This window comes from Cheilinus undulatus, linkage group 18, assembly GCF_018320785.1.
Source record: "Cheilinus undulatus linkage group 18, ASM1832078v1, whole genome shotgun sequence".
Taxonomy (NCBI): domain Eukaryota; kingdom Metazoa; phylum Chordata; class Actinopteri; order Labriformes; family Labridae; genus Cheilinus; species Cheilinus undulatus.
This window is the reverse complement of record NC_054882.1, coordinates 9,328,984-9,347,563: the sequence shown is the minus strand read 5'-3', so window position 1 is coordinate 9,347,563 and position 18,580 is coordinate 9,328,984. Positions and strand designations below refer to the sequence as shown.

General features: G+C 40.0%; 1 protein-coding gene across 1 annotated transcript in view; it reads right to left on the bottom strand.

The window, feature by feature from the left end:
- The window catches only part of LOC121526144 (transcription factor IIIB 90 kDa subunit-like), a 178,264-nt gene that overhangs the window by 154,132 nt on the left and 5,552 nt on the right, over positions 1-18,580 (bottom strand). Inside the window, exons 3-5 of the mRNA XM_041812554.1 lie at positions 16,416-16,496; positions 6,561-6,734; positions 1,034-1,065 (exon numbers count right to left, since the gene is read on the bottom strand). Of these exons, the coding sequence (XP_041668488.1) occupies positions 1,034-1,065; positions 6,561-6,734; positions 16,416-16,496 (287 nt within the window). The remainder of the gene's footprint in view (positions 1-1,033; positions 1,066-6,560; positions 6,735-16,415; positions 16,497-18,580) is intronic.

The following is an 18,580-nucleotide window of genomic DNA, read 5'->3' as shown; positions in this document are numbered from 1 at the left end:
TTAACATGAACTGTCAATTTATCTAAAATCAGGAGTGTTTTTAAGGACAGCAAGATGAACAGATTAGAGAGCTGTCTGAACTTGTTTTTGGCCTTTATTCAAGCTTAGATAGTGAGAAAAAAGACTTTTGCTTTCCAAGGTTAGCCAGTTTGCAGTTTCTCTGTTTTAAATCCTGTTAAAATAAATATTTAGAGATAATTAGGATTATTGGTGCTTCAAAAACAAGACTTTTGGGGCCAAGTAGTTAAGTCACAATCAAAATATAGAGGCTACAGTCATCAAATCAAGCTATCCTGCTTCACTTTTTACCTATATATCTCTTGTATCTGTATATTTATACTCTTGTTTTTTTGGTTGGATGATTATGAAAATCATCAATTTTGCTTTTGAAAAATAACCTTTAATGGCAGATTTTATCCACAAAGCCTGGGAAAAAAGGCAGAATGTTTTGTCTAATCCTAAGCTGGGAAAGGAACATGCAACTTTGTAATGAATTGATTTTTTGCAACGGTTTATCTGGTGTCTTAGTAACCCACAACTGCTGTGCACTTTTTTTGTGAATGAAATGTAAATAAAGCACAATCAATCATACTTGCAGCTTTCCATTTACCTTGTCAATATTCTTGCCTCTGCTGTTGTATTTTTTCTTCATTGCCATCCCTTTGTGCTTCTTGCCTTTGCTGTGTGTGTAAATGGAACGGCTGAAACTTGAATTTCCTTCAGGATCAATAAAATGCTTATCCATCTCCAAGCACGCAGCCTTGGTTCAGTCTGACCTGAACCTACTTTCCCACACATAATTCCCCACTCTCTTTCTCCCCATTCCCGACTCTGTCCAATGTCAAAGCCAAATAAAGGCATAAAAGCCCAAAATAGGTGTTTGAAGACATCCAGTCTGTTGTATGCATAGCCCCAGACTACAAGAAACAGTTCACGTTTCAACACTTTTTGATTTAAACAGAGATTCATCCGCACATTAACCAATAAAGACAAAAAACCACAGGTGATTAAAGTGACTAATTTGGAATCTTACCTGCACGAGATCACTGAGATCCAGCAGCATGTCTGAGAGAAGCAGGTTAAGGGAACTAAGCCAAAAGAATCAGAGTAAGGACGCACAGATGAGTCGGTTTAATATCATCTCTCCTGACAAACATCAGCCATCAGCAAATAATATGATATAAACAGCAGACAGAGTTAATCTGTTGTGTTTAACCACTTTCATGCTGGAATATAGTACAGCTAATAGTTGATGCAGAAAGAGTTTTATAGTGAGTGGAAGAAGATGCCTGTTAGAAAAAAGGATGTGTCAATGGACACTCTTAGGTTTGTTCCGATGAAACATTCGTCCACCACACCTGATTAAATTGCATAAAAGTGACTTGTGCACTCCAGTTCCTTTTCAGGTTTGCTTGTGACAAGTATTCACTGAAGCATCGTTTGTACGTTACTGAGCGCACCGGCCTCCACCTGTGGAGCGACTGAAGCGCAAGAGTCTCCCTCTTCATTCTTAGACTGTTGGACGAACTCCGATCCATTCTTACTGTCCAAAGAGATAGAAAATGTTAACAGAGGGAGCGTTACACCAAAAAGAAGTCATTAAAAAAAACATCAGTTATAGTATTTGTATCAGCATCGGATTAACTGTTAATCTACTGTATTGTTATCAGTTTTCATTTTCACAATTAATACATCTTTAAATCAGGATTTAAATTATGTAAGGATTTCTGTCAGCTATAGCAAGTGAAAGTAAGAGTACGTAAAACGTAAGCTTGAATTAATACACTTAAAATAACAAACATGACAATAATTTATAACCTTTAACAGCCTGAAATCTTGTAAAAATGGGTACTGAATGAGTAACAGTCATTTTAGGGAGACTAAAACTAACTCAATAAAAACAAATTCTCTCTTAAAATTAAGACCAAGAGATTCAAACCCAAAATAATCAAAACCTAATGGCATACTTCTAATGTGGACACCCTACATGAGAAAAGGAACACCACATACAACTTGCAATCTCAATAAAAGCACAATAAAGCTCAATCAAAGTCAAAGCTGGGTTAGCTCAGCTGGTAGAGCATGCACCTAGTCCTCAATGAACAGATTCAACTCTTAATTGATAAAATGCTAGTATGTGCACTGGCAAGAGGTCATTTCAACTAATATAAAAGTACCTGATTGGAAGATTTAAATATATCTGGGAAAATCCTGAACTGGCATTTTAAAGCTTTAACACACCAGTGTCAATGTATGCACCCTATCACGGATATTAAAAAAAATAGAAAACCGCAAAATGATAAATCCCACAAATAATCAATGAATGGTTTTCTTAAAATTTCTTGTTTACTTGAAGGCAGCACGGACTAACCCTAAAAACAAGTCTCAAAATCCCATCATATTACACACAAGAAGCGGAAAATCCTCACTTTTTAGAAGGAATTTGGGGAATTTTGCCTGAAAAATGACTCATAACTGTATGATATTGTTGTCTGAATGATTATAGATTCACATTTTGTCTTCAAAACAAATCAGAAAAGTTGTGACTTATGAGCGGGAACAATGGCATTGGTTGGTGCATTGGTTATGCATTGGTTTAATGATCGAATCCTGATCCTGGTGCATGTCTTTTCTGATTCTATCCTCACAATATTTGCATCCTCTGGAGCATGTAGTAGCTGGTTGAAATTCACCATCAATGAAAATTATATCCTTTGTGCAACAGTATAGAACAGTTAGTTCTCTTCCCATTCAGGAAAATTCTAAATTTGTGACAAAAACAAGGCTTTGATTTTTGTGCACGTTTCTGTCTAAGTCTTATACCTCCATTGTTATTCCCATTTTTGCACAAATAAAAAATAAAAAGGTGATTTTGTCCAAATGCTGCCAATAAAACCTTTATTTCATTGTAGCATGACAGTTAACCTGACAAACAACTGCTCAAAGTAGCTAAAATAAGAAGGAGCAACAGGTAGAAATGCATGGCAGTGATGGTCTTTGCTAGAGGTTGTTTTGTGATTCGCCTTAGAACATTGGTGTTTGATATAAGTCTGATGTATGTCATCCTTACAACTGATTCAAGTACGTCTAAAGTTGTATTCTCTAATAAAACACAAATAATTCTCTTAAAGGTGTTTGTTTCTTTTGTGGGGGTACACCTGTGTTTTGTTGACAATAAATTAAAAAGTGAAACACGTGTAGCTCAGGCAGCTGTGACCATAAATCTAACAAGACGCAAACCGTCACCTCTGACCACTCAACTCTTCTTAATATACTGAAGGATCTGCTGCCTCCCCCACAGTGACCCCACACAAACGTCTGCCTCCTCTGTCTCTGGACATTTCCATCCCACCCAGTGGCCGACCCCGCTCGGACATGTTGGTCTCCGTGGTGACTGCTGCACCTGTCTCCAGGCTGGATTAGCTTTGTGGCTCCTCTGAAAAGGTCTAACAATGGAATTAGCAGCAGTGCAGATGAAATGGAAAAGATAATCCAAGCACATGCCGTCTGGAGATTAAAGACACCCCCCTCCTTAATCAGGGAAATAAAGGACAATAGATCCTTCAGCACATCTGGGTGAAAAACGTACGCCTTGTTTGGAGCAACAGGAAGGATACTATGGATTTAAACAGAACTCAGTATCCAAAGTGCTGCAGAAGTCAACCAGCACTGTCAACAAGTGCATGTGGAGAGTGAGAGAGATGACAAATATCAATAATCATCCTGTCCTATCATCCTATTATTATCAAGATATTTTAGATTTGGTACCCACATACGTAGGTATGAATCTCATTGGAAAACGTCAAAGAAATGCAACCATTTTAGATACTAAACTAACCATAAACGCCCAGAGTTAGTGAGGATTGACTCAATGCCCTGCTGCCCTAAAGAAACTAATGGATAACTGGATAACAAAAACCATACAATCATTACTAAGCTTGTGTTCATTAAATTAACAGAGATTCAACAAGGTCCCTGTTTAAGGCTTCATTTCTTCTTACATTCTGGCTAGCAATATTTTTTATCCAAAAACAAGCCTGGTACATCTATCATAGCTTCCAAGATAATCGAAGGCTAGCAAAAGCTATGCTTAAAGCTCGATCCCAAGTCAACCATTTCTACTAAAACACTGGCCAACAGAGAAAATTTTGCATGTACTTCAAGTTGAAGAAAACCTGCTTTTTTGAGGTCACCCTAGAAAACAAATATGCCTGTATGGTCCTCAACCAACATATTTTTGTCCAAAATATTATTAACAGTTCAATATGTGGATGTTTGGGGTACAAAAGAGGTTTCTGTTGTTGTTTGAGATGAAAGAAACCTGATCAAAATACAATATTAAAACATGGGCACCAGTTAAGCCCAGTTGTAATGTGCACCACATATACAAGGGCTACAGTCCTTATTATTATCAGTCCTTATATTTGTCCCAGGTTTGAGTCCAAACTCTGACATCTGCAGTACTTCATCCCCAGCTCTCTTCTCCCAACATCTGTTGTCATTTTTCACTCTCTTATCCTTTAAAAAGGCAAGATGACTCCAACAGACATCTAAAAAGGAAGGGAAGAGTTGTGAGCTGTTCTTTTTTCATATATTTTGGCTACAGTTTTTATTGGACTCATTGCAATGTTTGGATTATCCAAGACATCAGTGAATAATTGACATGAGTTGACCTCCAGTAATATTATGTCAGCTGATTCAGTCCTTTCAGACTATTCTCCTTTTTGTGAGTATTCTCCTTATTCTAATTTCTAAACTTCTATTTGACCCCCATCATATACTCATCTGACCTGCAGGCTTAATCTTTGTGCTTCTGGGTTGGCTTTGAGATTGTTTCTAAATTCTACTTACTTATAATTGATGCTTTGATACTTTCTCCCTACTAAGGAAAAACTACCTCTAATTTATAAATCAGGTGCATGAATCAGTCAAAAATTGCAGGCAAAGTCCTGCATGCAAAAACATTTAATGTTGGATCCATTCATCCATTCATTACCCAAACTGCTTAAAGTTATGAAGGGTCACAAGGAGAACAAGAAGCGGGTACTCCCTGGACAGGTCACCACAGGCACACTAACAACTACAGGCATTTAGAGTCACCATTTAACCTAACAAGCATGTTTATGTTCTGTGGGAATAAACCAGAATGAACCCAAGAATGTACACAGAGAACACAGAAACACACAGCAAGGCCCCTGCACCACCAGGCAAATGCTTTCATGCAACTTGGACAGTGTGCAGGAGATTGCTGCAAATTTGTAAAAATACAAACAAGAAATTGCCAGTTGTTGGGTTCCTAAGACTCCCTTTCTGTCACTGTAGTATCAGGTATTGTTGGAGTTTAATAGTATTTTATAGAAGTTTAAAATAATAGCATCATGACCACTCAGATTTCAATAGATACGTTCAAGGATTCTGCATAATTTTTGGGATATTTATCCTCCTGAGAACAAGAGAAAATTTCAAATAAAAGCAAAAGGCAGTGGGGGAAGTAGGAAATTAAAAAGAGGGATGGAAGGACAAGCATGCTGCAGCATGAATGCAACACGCAACAAAGAAGGTCCATTTTGCAGTGTGGTTGTACCTCCTTAAATAATACTCAGTCTAAGACGGATGCTTCCTTTTCTCTCTGCTCTCCTTGGTCTTCGTCCGTTCCCTCCCCTGCGACAGCATTACAGACTCACCCAGCTGTGGAAGAGGAAGTGAGCAGAGCTATTTTTACCCCGGCCTCACTCCTCCCAACATGCACAAACAGACAGGCCTGTACTGAGTCACACATGCACACTGATACACACAAAAGCCTGGTAAACAATGCAGCAGGAAGGTATTACACCCTCCTAGGCCCTCTTTCATTTGGTAAACCTATCCCGGGCGTTCTGTGCTGCTGTTACATAACACGTTCATCCTCTGAGGCGCTGTGAGTCAGGAGTAAACGGCACAAACACCAAAGAGCCGCCCTGCTTATGAAAAAGGATGAATCTAAAAGTCCCATTATCCCGACCATGACACATGACTCTCCACTTCAATAAGCTGCCGTTAGCAGATTATGAAACATTAAGAAAGACAGCGACGGGCAGCTCGGCCTCCGCTGGCTCACATCAAACGTAACCTGCAGACTTTGATGTGCCATACTCAATCAGGTTAAGATGAAGGGTGACAAATCTAATGTGCAACTTTGTCACAGCTAATGCGGTACTTCTGCTCAGCTGTTAGACATGCAGCTTAATAACAAGCGTCTCTTCTGCATCTCTGCCCACTTGTGAAAGTTTTTCTTTGATCAAAGGTGATTTTTTAACTTTCTAATAACATTAGATAACCCTGAACAGAGATCAACCAGCTTGGTATTTGAGACAGACATGATCTACAAAAATAAAAGCTGATGTAGTGATTGAAAACAGTCTTTCTTCCCTTTTCTATTTGGATTATACACTGATTTGATAATAAACAAAGCTTGAAGCTAAATTCCAGATATCAGCTGGGAAAACACAAAAACCACTGAAGCCCAAACCCACACTGAATGTGCTTTCTTAATCATTAAAACAATCATAATATAAGGATACGTGGTGTTCCCTCTGTACGGCAGACCATGTAGAGACAGGCGGCAATGACATGGGAGGATTTGCGTCCACGGGTCAGGTGTTTCATTAGCGCCATCTTGTAGAAGTTAAAGGCCGTATCGAGACAGTGCTTGTTCATCTGCAGCTGGTGACCAAGAGTGTTGATGGCCTGTTTTGCTGAAAAAGAAACACAAGAGCCAGAGTATGTAAGTTCGTAGAAATAATTCATCAACGACTCTGCAATGCATGGAGAGACTGTTGAAATCACATTGTCGATAAATACAAAAATAGAGGCTTCAACTTCCTGTCAAGGTAAAATATGTGATAAAACTGCATTATAATCAAGGACTGTGGGGCTGCAAAGAGACCATTCATTGAAAACAGACTGGGGATGCACTGATGTATCAGTAGAACATTGGTCAACATGAGCTTTGTCTCTCTTCCTGAAGCAGTATGTCTGTAATAAAAGCAACATGGAGCAAGCATTAGCTTTGTACAGCGTCTCCATTAACCCGTCAGAAGCTTTAATATGATCAAGACTCAATACAGCTTGTTTTTAGCCCTGATACTGCTGACTAGAGCTGGGCAATTAATTGAAAAATAATCAAAACCAACATTTAGAACCTCTAACCGATGTAAACCTGCAGTGTCAATTATTTAATTTTTTCCCTTGCAATTCTCTCTCTGCTAATGTACCACCCCCCTTAAAAACAAACTACTGGCTGTGTAGTCACGTGTCATAAGGCACGTAGCCCAAGAGAAGAAGAAGTTCCAGTCATGTGACACCATCCCATGGCTAAAACTCAAACACGGACACGACTGTGCACTGTGAGCAGCGAAGTTATTTTCTACTTTTTATGCGACAGAATAAAAATAATTCAAGTTGTTAGCAAGAAATGCAAGTGTAACCCCTATCTACTTTTCTTGAAATTTTTTTTGTTTTAAAAAACAAACAAAAAAAAAACACACATTTTAGTTTCAGCTGATGTGTGTTTTGGTTTCAGTTGTTTCAACACATAACCATAAATTGTTAATCTGTACCTGCTCCTTTCAATTATTTGTATGCTAGCACCATTAAAGCACACCCAACACCATTTACCTGCTGGCTCTGTAATCTGGTGTTTATCTGGGTTGCATAAATTGTTCTCAACTTTGACTCTTCTCTGTGTTTCCTAACTTTGAACTAGTCAGCTAGACTAAATTTAAATTTGCATATAACCACATTAGTAATTGGTCAAAAGAAGGGTAATATTTCAAAATGTCTTAGTTCTACTCATCTATCAGATTACTAATATAGATTTGTCAAAATAGTTGTTCAAAGTATTATCAAGGGTTTACATATTCTTCAACCTGTTTCAATGCAAAGTCAGAACAAAGGTTAAAGCATCAAAATCACAAAATCAGATTCAGGGGCCACTGAGAGACAAAAATGTTGTTTAGTCTGATCCAGATATAAATACGCTCACGCACATCATTACATAAGCACATAAACATTACCGTATGCAAACACATCAGGACATCCACGCCTGGAGACGAGCATGAGGATCTCATTATACATGTGCTTGAATCTGTGCGCATAAACCAGTTTAACTATGTCGTAACACACAACGAGTATGTGTGCCCTACCTTTAACACACAAACAGTCTCTGCACAAACCAGTTCAGGTGTAACAGCAGGTGGACTCTCCAGACAAAGAGGTTCATTGTTTCTGTCAATGAGCTGCAGCTCTGAGTGGATGTTTGTGCAGAGTTCATGCCCTCAGATGAGATCAACATGTCATACAAACAAACGTGTGTCTGGGAATGTGAGAGGATCTGAGCTCGTGTTTTTCAGTTTAACACACTTTGAGATCTGAAACCAGTGCTCTTCACTGCATCAGTATGACACACGCACAAACATAAATCAACACACACAATCATGTAAACAACGTCTGGATCCAGGATTTCTGTCTAGATCTGTATCTAATTACTCAAGTAGAGCCATAGAGAATTGACTCCACACAGCTACTACATACAACCAGATGAGGGGAAGAGGCTGTATGATTTCAGGCTGAATAAAATTTGACCTTTCAGTCATACAACTTATTCTGTACCCCACCAAATTACAGTCAGGCTTATATCGGAATGACTGAAGAAATTGTGGTTTTGGCCTTTCACATGGTCCTTCTGGGATTAAATCCTTCTAGGACTTTCATCCAATCCAGCTAAATTTTGGAAGACATTATAGTGAAAAAAATCCATCAGCTACTATATGAAACTCAAAGGGCCATACTAAACTCTCAGATCTGTCTGATTTGCAACTAAACATGAAGTACTTCATATCTCAACTCAAGGGCTATAATACACAAGGATTAAGAAAGTATAAATATGTTGTGTACTTGTGGAGATAAAAAAGTTAATTGCTATCCTAATTCTCACCAAGTGTTTGTCACAGAAGTAAGTAGGGCAGACTCTCCACGCTACAGCAGTAATTAGGTCTCTTCTTCCCTGATCTGAAAAAATAAAAACCTTAAGTTTCCTGCCCTTTACTTGACTTTTCCTAAAACTTCCAAACAGCAACTGATCCCCTAATATGAGTCTTTAAATAGATAAAGAAATAACGCCTCATAACATTTACATGAACAAAAACTGGGACACCCTGAAGCACAGTGGCATTTCTGCATCAACAATATTTTATTCACCTGTCTAAGGAACGATTATTCTAACATTTACATACACCTGTACTGGCAAACAGATGTGGTCTTTCTTGACATAAGCCTATTAAGTCTTACTGATTTTATTTTAATAACCGAATATCACACATTTGCTTCAAGTGGCTTTTAAATTTGTTCTGCATTCAACTTCTTCTGCCCTTAGAACTATGTTCTAAGTAAGCTGCTCCTAAGAGGCATTTTTGGACCGGACAAACTTTTTCTGAGTAATAAGAACAGCTGAAGGACCCTGAGGCAGTGGTTGTGGGTAGTGTTGTTAATGATGGCCCTTGCTGAATGTTGGTAGTTTTGTTGCCAATTTTGATGGTGGCTGTGTTGTTGGAAGAGGTGGTTTCACTGATGATGGTAATATCTGCTGTAGAGACCATTGGCAGTTGTGTTGTTGATGGTGGTTGTGACCATTGGCAGCTGTGTTGTTGATGGTGGTTGTGACCATTGGCAGCTGTGTTGATGATGCTGGTTGTGACCATTGGCAGCTGTGTTGTTGATGGTGGTTGTGACCATTGGCAGCTGTGTTGTTGATGGTGGTTGTGACCATTGGCAGTTGTGTTGTTGATGGTGGTTGGGACCATTGCCCGTTGTGTTGATGATGATGATGATTGTGACCATTGGCAGGCTTGTTGGTGATGGTGGTTGTGACCATTGGCAGCTGTGTTGTTGATGGTGGTTGTGACCATTGGCAGTTGTGTTGATGATAGTGGTTGTGACCACTGGCAGTTGTGATGATGATGGTGGTTGTGACCATTGCCAGTTGTGTTGATGATGCTGGTTGTGACCATTGGCAGCTGTGTTGTTGATGGTGGTTGTGACCATTGACAGTAAGTTGGTGATGGTGGTTGTGACCATTGGCAGCTATGTTGTTGATGGTGGTTGTGACCATTGGCAGCTATGTTGTTGATGGTGGTTGTGACCATTGCCAGTTGTGTTGATGATGGTGGTTGTGACCATTGGCAGCTGTGTTGTTGATGGTGGTTGTGACCATTGGCAGTTGTGTTGTTGATGGTGGTTGGGACCATTGCCCGTTGTGTTGATGATGATGATGATTGTGACCATTGGCAGGCTTGTTGGTGATGGTGGTTGTGACCATTGGCAGCTGTGTTGTTGATGGTGGTTGTGACCATTGGCAGTTGTGTTGATGATAGTGGTTGTGACTACTGGCAGTTGTGATGATGATGGTGGTTGTGACCATTGCCAGTTGTGTTGATGATGGTGGTTGTGACCATTGGCAGCTGTGTTGTTGATGGTGGTTGTGACCATTGGCAGTAAGTTGGTGATGGTGGTTGTGACCATTGGCAGCTATGTTGTTGATGGTGGTTGTGACCATTGCCAGTTGTGTTGATGATGGTGGTTGTGACCATTGCCAGCTGTGTTGATGATGGTGGTTGTGACCATTGACAGTTGTGTTGATGATGGTGGTTGTGACCATTGGCAGCTGTGTTGTTGATGGTGGTTGTGACCATTGCCAGTTGTGTTGATGATGGTGGTTGGGACCATTGCCAGTTGTGTTGATGATTATGATGATTGTGACCATTGCCAGTTAGGTTGGTGATGGTGGTTGTGACCATTGGCAGCTGTGTTGTTGATGGTGGTTGTGACCATTGGCAGTTGTGTTGATGATAGTGGTTGTGACCACTGGCAGTTGTGATGATGATGGTGGTTGTGACCATTGCCAGTAATTTGATGATGCTGGTTGTGACCATTGGCAGCTGTGTTGTTGATGGTGGTTGTGACCATTGCCAGTTGTGTTGATGATGGTGGTTGTGACCATTGCCAGTAAGTTGATGATGCTGGTTGTGACCATTGGCAGCTGTGTTGTTGATGGTGGTTGTGACCATTGGCAGTAAGTTGGTGATGGTGGTTGTGACCATTGGCAGCTATGTTGTTGATGGTGGTTGTGACCATTGCCAGTTGTGTTGATGATGGTGGTTGTGACCATTGCCAGCTGTGTTGATGATGGTGGTTGTGACCATTGGCAGTTGTGTTGATGATGATGGTTGTGACCATTGGCAGCTGTGTTGTTGATGGTGGTTGTGACCATTGCCAGTTGTGTTGATGATGGTGGTTGTGACCATTGCCAGTTAGGTTGATGATGGTGGTTGTGACCATTGCCAGTTGTGTTGTTAGTGTTGGTGGTGGCCATTGGCAGTTTTTTATTGGTGGTGGGTGTGGCTGTTTACAGTGGTTGGTAGTTTTGTTGTTGGACATTTTTACCATGGTCAGCTTTGTTGTTGTTAGACACTGCTGACCTTTGTTGGCCATTTTTTTGTTGTATTGCCATTGGCCTTTGGTGGCTGTTGGTAGTGGCTTTCTTCGTTCATAGAGCTGATAGATATCGTTGAACTGTGGTTGGCTCTGTTGTTGGTCACTGCTGGTGGCCGGTTGATGAAGGCTGTTCGTGCTGTGTTGGTTCTAGTTGTATTTTGGGCTTTGATGGCTACTGGAGGCCTGTGTTGATTTTTGTCAGCCGTCATGGGTTGTTTATGGATACTTGTTGTCTTGTTGATAGCATTGATAACTATCACTTGAGTGTGCTTGGTTCTGTCGCTGTACATCATTATATGCATTGTGTGGTTTTGTTGTTTGTAGTTGATCTTGCTAGTAATGTTGTCATTGGTCTGTGGTGGTTGTGTTGATTCTGGCTCTTGGTGGTTGTAGCTGTACTGTTGCTGGTGGATGTTGGTAATTGTGTGGCTCATAATAGTGTGTTGTCAGAGGTAGGTGGGGGTTCTGTTATTGTTGACTTTTGCTGGCCAGCCATTAACATTAAGAGATGTTGATGGCTGCTGGTTGGTGGGCTATAGTTGTCGAAAGTTCATTTACACTGTTGTTTATGGCTGTCACTATGTTACTGTTTGTGGTTGAGTTGATAGCAGTTTTTGTTTGGTAGCTAGTGGTTGGTTGCTTGCGTGTACTAGTCGTCATTGTGATGCAGATGACTGGTTATGGCTATGTTACTGTGTTGGCAAGGTTTGTTGGTGGTTGTGGTTAGCAGTGACTGTGTTTGGGAGTTGTGTTGCTAATGGGGGCTGACTGTGTTTTGGTTGTTTGTGGTAGGTGGCAGCTGTTCATAGCTGGCCGTAATTGTTCGTCATTCAGCGGTTGTGATGTTGCTACTTTTTGCTGTTTGGTGTTGCAGTTTTTGGCTGTAGGTTTTGGTTGTTGCTATCTGAGTGGTTTTCTGCATTGTTGTTTGTTGTTGAGCTGCCTAACATCCTATTATGGCCTTGAAGGTATGTAGTTCTGAGGGGAACTCCACAATAGGTGGTTATTCTCAGGGATTCCCCTGCAGTTATAAGACAAAGTCCTACAGTACATTAACAACCACATGAGAACAAGGAGCAGAAAGAGACCAAAGTTTCCGCAGGGCTGCAGAGGCTGAGGTAACTGTCTGTCTACCTAAACAAGAAACTCTTCTATTAATAGTCTTTTGGCTCATGTTAAAATAAGAGCAGCTAGAATCACACTTGATATCTTGCATGATATTTTGGTATCAATATACTCATTCATCATCAAGCTCTACACCCAAAATTAATGGGAGTCAGACAGGTTTACTGCAGCTCCAGTAGTGACTCAGACTGCTTAGACAGTATGTTTTCACACATAAATCTTCCCTGGAACCGCTTTTAAAGCTACATTTAAATTCCAGTCATCCCGCCTACACTGCAGTACACTGTGGACCAATACATAGGGGACTGGTGATACACTATTGCCCAACACTAATACACAAACGTGGGAGTAGGCAACGGGGGTTTGTGTGCCCAGATATGAATCAGTCGGTGGTGAGACAGAGGAGGAGCAGACGGCCACTAGGGAAATTTTCTTTGGGACAAAAATACAGAAGAAGTACTGTAAGAAGAAGAAGAGTCGTTCTTCTCTCTGAGATGCCTGCACCCTCACATGGACGAAAAAGCCATAAATCTCCCAAAAGACCTCACACAAACACAAAATAAAAGTTTTTTCCACTGCCACACCAACAAATACACCCACATAGCCAGACTTGGTACAAACTCCTAAAGGTGGAATAGCTGGACACTTCAGGTATTCTTCAGACTTAAAGTTAACTTTTTGTTTTTACTGGATCAGTTTTTGTATGGCCACCATCTTGGTCAGGTTTCTCCTTGGGGTGCTCGTGAATAGCCATATTAACGATCGAAGTCGGGTCCCTTTTTAGTCGGCACAAGTATCACAAGTAGGTTAAACTTCTAAGCTTTTTTTTCATTACAGGCCCACAATCCAAGCCAAACACTGAGTCAACTGGGTATGAAAGCCTCCCGCCACCAGTGGCCGCTGTAGTTAGTCTTGATGATTACTGCCTTGCTACCACAGTGTTGCTGATCTGATATAAACAACTGCTAACAATAAGCACAATGGCAATTCTTAGGAACAGTGTGGTTTAGCACTAATTTGATGTAAAAAAAAAAAAAAAAAAACAGGAACAAAGTTGTCCTGAGGCTGTCAGGTTATACTCACACATAGCTTATATTATTCATGGCTGTCTTCAGCTCAGGTATATGGATGTTAACCTGCACAGAGGATCAAGAGCTGGCATTGCAAACACTGCTACCACTAGTCACATTCTGAAAGTCAACTTTGCACTGTACAGCATAAAATTGTTTTATAGTTGCAGTGTGAAGTTGGTTTACAAAATGTATTTAAATGACTTCTGTTAAACTCAACTATGATTTTGCTTTGGTTGAATGAGATGTTATTCTCCTTATTGTTTACTGTCAGTGCTTGTAGACTTTCCATTTGTGGCTCATACAGCTATCTTTTTGGGTTAACAATGTAAATATTGTCAACATGACAATAAAAGTGTAATTGATTTTCAAGGACCTTTCTTAATAATAAAAAATGGGAGTTCATATTTATATAACTGCCTGTCTTCACTGGTGAAAAAGCAGCTTTGTGAAGTAATGGAAAGTTGAGGATGTATTAGAATCCATTCAAATACTCGACTAGAAAATCATAATCAAAATTGTAAAAATAATAAAGTCAAATGCAATCATGATACCCGTGAAGATGCACAGCCCTAAGCATGATGCAGTAGCATGCATTAAAAAAACAGAAGTGGCCCTAAGTATAGATGTAAAACAGAGGGTGTTAGATAAAAATCCCTATATCTAAAAGAAGCCTGCCTAGAATAAAAGCCTGGTACCCTTGTCTACTATTTGAATTCATGTGTGATGGATGTAAGATCCCATTGAACAGCACAGCAAAAATAAAGCCTCTCTCTATCCAGACAGAAAAATACATAACTTTCCTCATGCAAACAGGCAGAAAATAACAGAAGAATTCCCCAATCCTCATCCTCCTATCTCCTCTCACACACACTGTGACTAAACTAATCCCCTATCCACACACTAACTCACACACACTCCCATTACTCAGCGTCTGCTGCAGTCTGACAGCTCTGTGACTCTGCGGCTCTGTCGCTGAAACATCATCAGCGGAGCAGACGGTCGGTAACCAGCTGCTCGGCTTCGAATCCAAGCTCTGGCTCTCTGCCCGGCAACCCACCGACTCTGGGCTGAGCGCTTCTTTTTGTCTCTTTCTGCAAGTTGTTGACATGTTTCTAAACAAGAGTTATTGAGCTAAAACGCCTGCGTCAGCCTGTGGTCTGGGGATGCACAAGAGGCTCTTCAGGTCACTTCAGGGGCCCCGGAAGGATGATGAAGAGGTCGATATTAAGCCTGACAGATTTAGCTGCAGGGCTGTTATGGATGGTGCTGGTTATCAGAGAAATATCAGAAAAAAATCAAACACAAACAACTCTCTTGGACAAGATCAGATGAGTCCCTCTTGATTTAATAGTTTCATTTTTGATTTATTCTTTACTATCATACTGGCGTGTCATCTAGTATCCTGCTGCAAAAACCTCAGCTGGAGAAAATTAAAGGCTGAACTTGCGATTTTTTTGCAAGTTTATCAAAGCGATGACCATGATCATTTAACAAATACTTGACAGAGCTGTACTTTTTTTCTTTGTTATGGTATTTTTTGTGGAAGCCCAATCATTGTTGACAGGAATCTGAGTCAACTGGTACAAGAAGTTCCTTGCACTATATCGACTGAGACAGCTGAGTTGTCGTGCTCAGGGAGCAGTGAATACATCTACTAGGATGCGTTGCATGCAAACAACTGCAGCCTCAGCCTCGCTCTGCTGGCATGTGATCATCCATAAACTGACTCAGCTGAATATCTGAGTCGGATGAAACCCTGTAATAGTATCTGCATCTTTAACATTCTCTGTACTTAGATTTTGAAAAGCTTCTTTTACTTTTTGTAGCACTGGTATGTAGCTTTAAAGCAGAACATGTAAACGTGTAGACTAGTAATTCAAGCTGACAAAGCCTCTAGTTCTTCTTCAGGCTGCCAATTACCTCAAATGACAGCACTGGTGTGAGAACAGGAACAGATTTTGCAGCTTCTGTGAGCTGCACCCCAAAGACAAGAAGGAGACATCAACAATCACTGCAGGTAGTTTTCATACATTATGTTGAACCCAGATGGATAGAGCTATATTTGAAAGTCGACTACTTTATCATGATCAACACTGGTTTTTAATGTCACTAATTATCCCATGTCTATCAACACTGCATGGTTGTTTGAAAATGTATGTGGGCATTAAATGATGCAGGTCCATTAAGTAGAGTGTAGGTCATCTTGTACAAACATGATAAAAGCTTCAAGGTGAATCTCTAAAAGCCTTTCATTTCTTGATTGTTGTGCCAGCAGAGGTTCAAAAATCAAAATTATGCAACACAGCTGCTTTCAGGTGAGAAAATGTATACAGAAAGCAGAATGTGTGCAGAAATGTACTAAAAGCAGCTGATCTGCAGGTCAGAAATGAGGTAAAATTAGAGATGTTTTTTGGGTGTAATGAAGGAAACATTGTGATTTAAAAAAGTGAAATTGTCAAATTTAAAACCATCACTATGTGTATATGAATGATAATCCATATCCTCTGAAACATACTCTTCATATTCTCTGAGTGCTACTAATGAAAGTCACCAAATCTCCAAACTAGGAAACACAACTAACATGAAAGAAAGATTAAAACTTTGGCCCCTCTAGAGGAGAAACAAGGCGCGTCACAGGCCGCTGTAATCTAACATACAGGTGTGTGGCGCCCTCTGCTGGTCACTCACCTCTCTGCAGCGTCTGAGCTCTGGACTCCCTCCCCACTCCTGTGATGTGACCGTCTCCAAAAGATGGGTTTGGACCTGCACCTGCAGACAAAGACCAGCCAGGCATAAATAAAGAGCAGGACCACTAAAAAAAGCATATCAAACATATTTACAAGCATCATATTAACAAGATTTAAACTTTTCCTCACAGGAACAGTTTGAACAGATTCCTCTTAGACATGTTGCTTCTTTACTGACCATACCAGAGCAATTTCCCTTACAAAATAGTGTCTGGAGTCTTTAAAAACTGTCCCACAAACCTATGTTGATATTAAAACAGACATGAAGAATGTTATTTTGCAACCTGCTTATTTACCTCACTGAAAAGTTTAATGTTTTTTTTACTTTACAGGTGATTTGTAATCAGGGCAAATTCATACTTGAAAATGTTCAATGAAACTTTGATAACCTTGCAAAATGTACAATGTGTTTCTAATACAAATGACTATTATCACAGATCAGCACATGTAGTGGTGTTAAGCTGTATTACCGTTGATGGACATAAGTTATTTGGTTTCCTACTGACTGAACTGGTCATGTTTACAGCAATAATCTCTTTCATACTATATAGTAAATTGGAGTTTGAGAGAATTTGAATGACCAGTAACTCATCGATTTTCAGGTATGACATTGTGTTGTTTCCATTTTTCAAAAACTATGCCTCAATGTAAACAGGAGAGGTCTGGGAGAAAGAACTAGGCACAACCTTTACAGGGCAGACTTGGCAAAGGGCTGTTAGAAGGACCCACAGGAGCTCTCTTTGTGGACGAGTCGCGCTAATACAATCGCAAGTCCTAAACAGGGTTCACTTTTCTAACGCCAGGCTGTCTGAAATGTTCCCTGCAGTGGAGGAGACAGATGCCATTTATCCCCATGTAACTGAAGTCGCATATTCTGTGGTCAAAGTTGGCAAACTTCAGGCAGAAATATTTGGGACTACGTTCAAAATATTATGCATAAATATTAGAGCTGTCAAGAGATTAAAAAATTTAATTGCAACTAATCACAGAATAAATGTAGTTAATTGTGATTAAATTGCAACTTTTAGCACATTTTAAAATTCTACAATTTCATATTCTTAAGTGCTTTTTTTGGTCATTTTGGATTTTCTACTTCTTAGACTGAGAGTAATTAACTTCCTTTTTGCATAAAACCCAGCTTTTAAAGATAGAGCCAAGATTTTCACATGAGCTAAACCATGGAAAAAATAACTTGTTATGGATTTAAAAGGAAATAAGAGATCATTAAAAAGGTTCAGATGACTTTTAACTTGTCCACTGAGCTGTCTATGAGTGAAATGACTCATGAAGGAGCAGTGGTGGACTTGTGACGCTGGCAGGCCAAGTGGAATCAAGAGTGTTTTGATCAACCAACAGTGAACAAAATAGAAGAGGACTTGCAAAAAAACAAGCTAATTGTGAATCAGAACTTTATATGCCTTGTCTCATAACCAAACTCCATCCACCCGGAGTTGAGCTGAGTTTATACTGTTGTGTAATCTGATGGCACACTCTAGTGGACAACAGGAGAACTGCAACACAGGACATAAAACTTGGAGATACTGAGCAAGTCAGGAAAATCCTGCTGACTGAAGCTCAAAAGTCAAAGATAATCTTGTAGTAAATTCAGAGATAAAGAGCAGTGGAACAACGCCTCATCCAGCAGAGCAGCTTTACACAGGAGCTAGAGTTTCCTACTCTAACACGGACCAAGTGTCGGTGATGTCATCCATTTGGTCACTGAAGGGGACTTTTGAAGTCGCTGTGTCGAAAAAAGCCATCTCAATCTAACTCTTGATGAAGTTATAACATAACACGTACACACAATACACATGGATATGTATATACAACTAACAACATAAAACATATGCATACACAACATATACATGTTATACATAGTGATTCTCCATAAGATGTTCTCTATTTTCAGTCAACCTCGTAACAGGGAAAGAAGTGAAGCTTAGGGGGGTCTTCAGTCTCCAAACAAATGGCCACAACATAGCAGCACATCTGTCAGACAGACCATCTACCCTATATTATGAGTAACTTGTTCATAAAATCCAAACTGATAAGTGATAATGTGTATCAATAAAGACGTGAGCTATTCAGACCACATTTGTTTTTGAA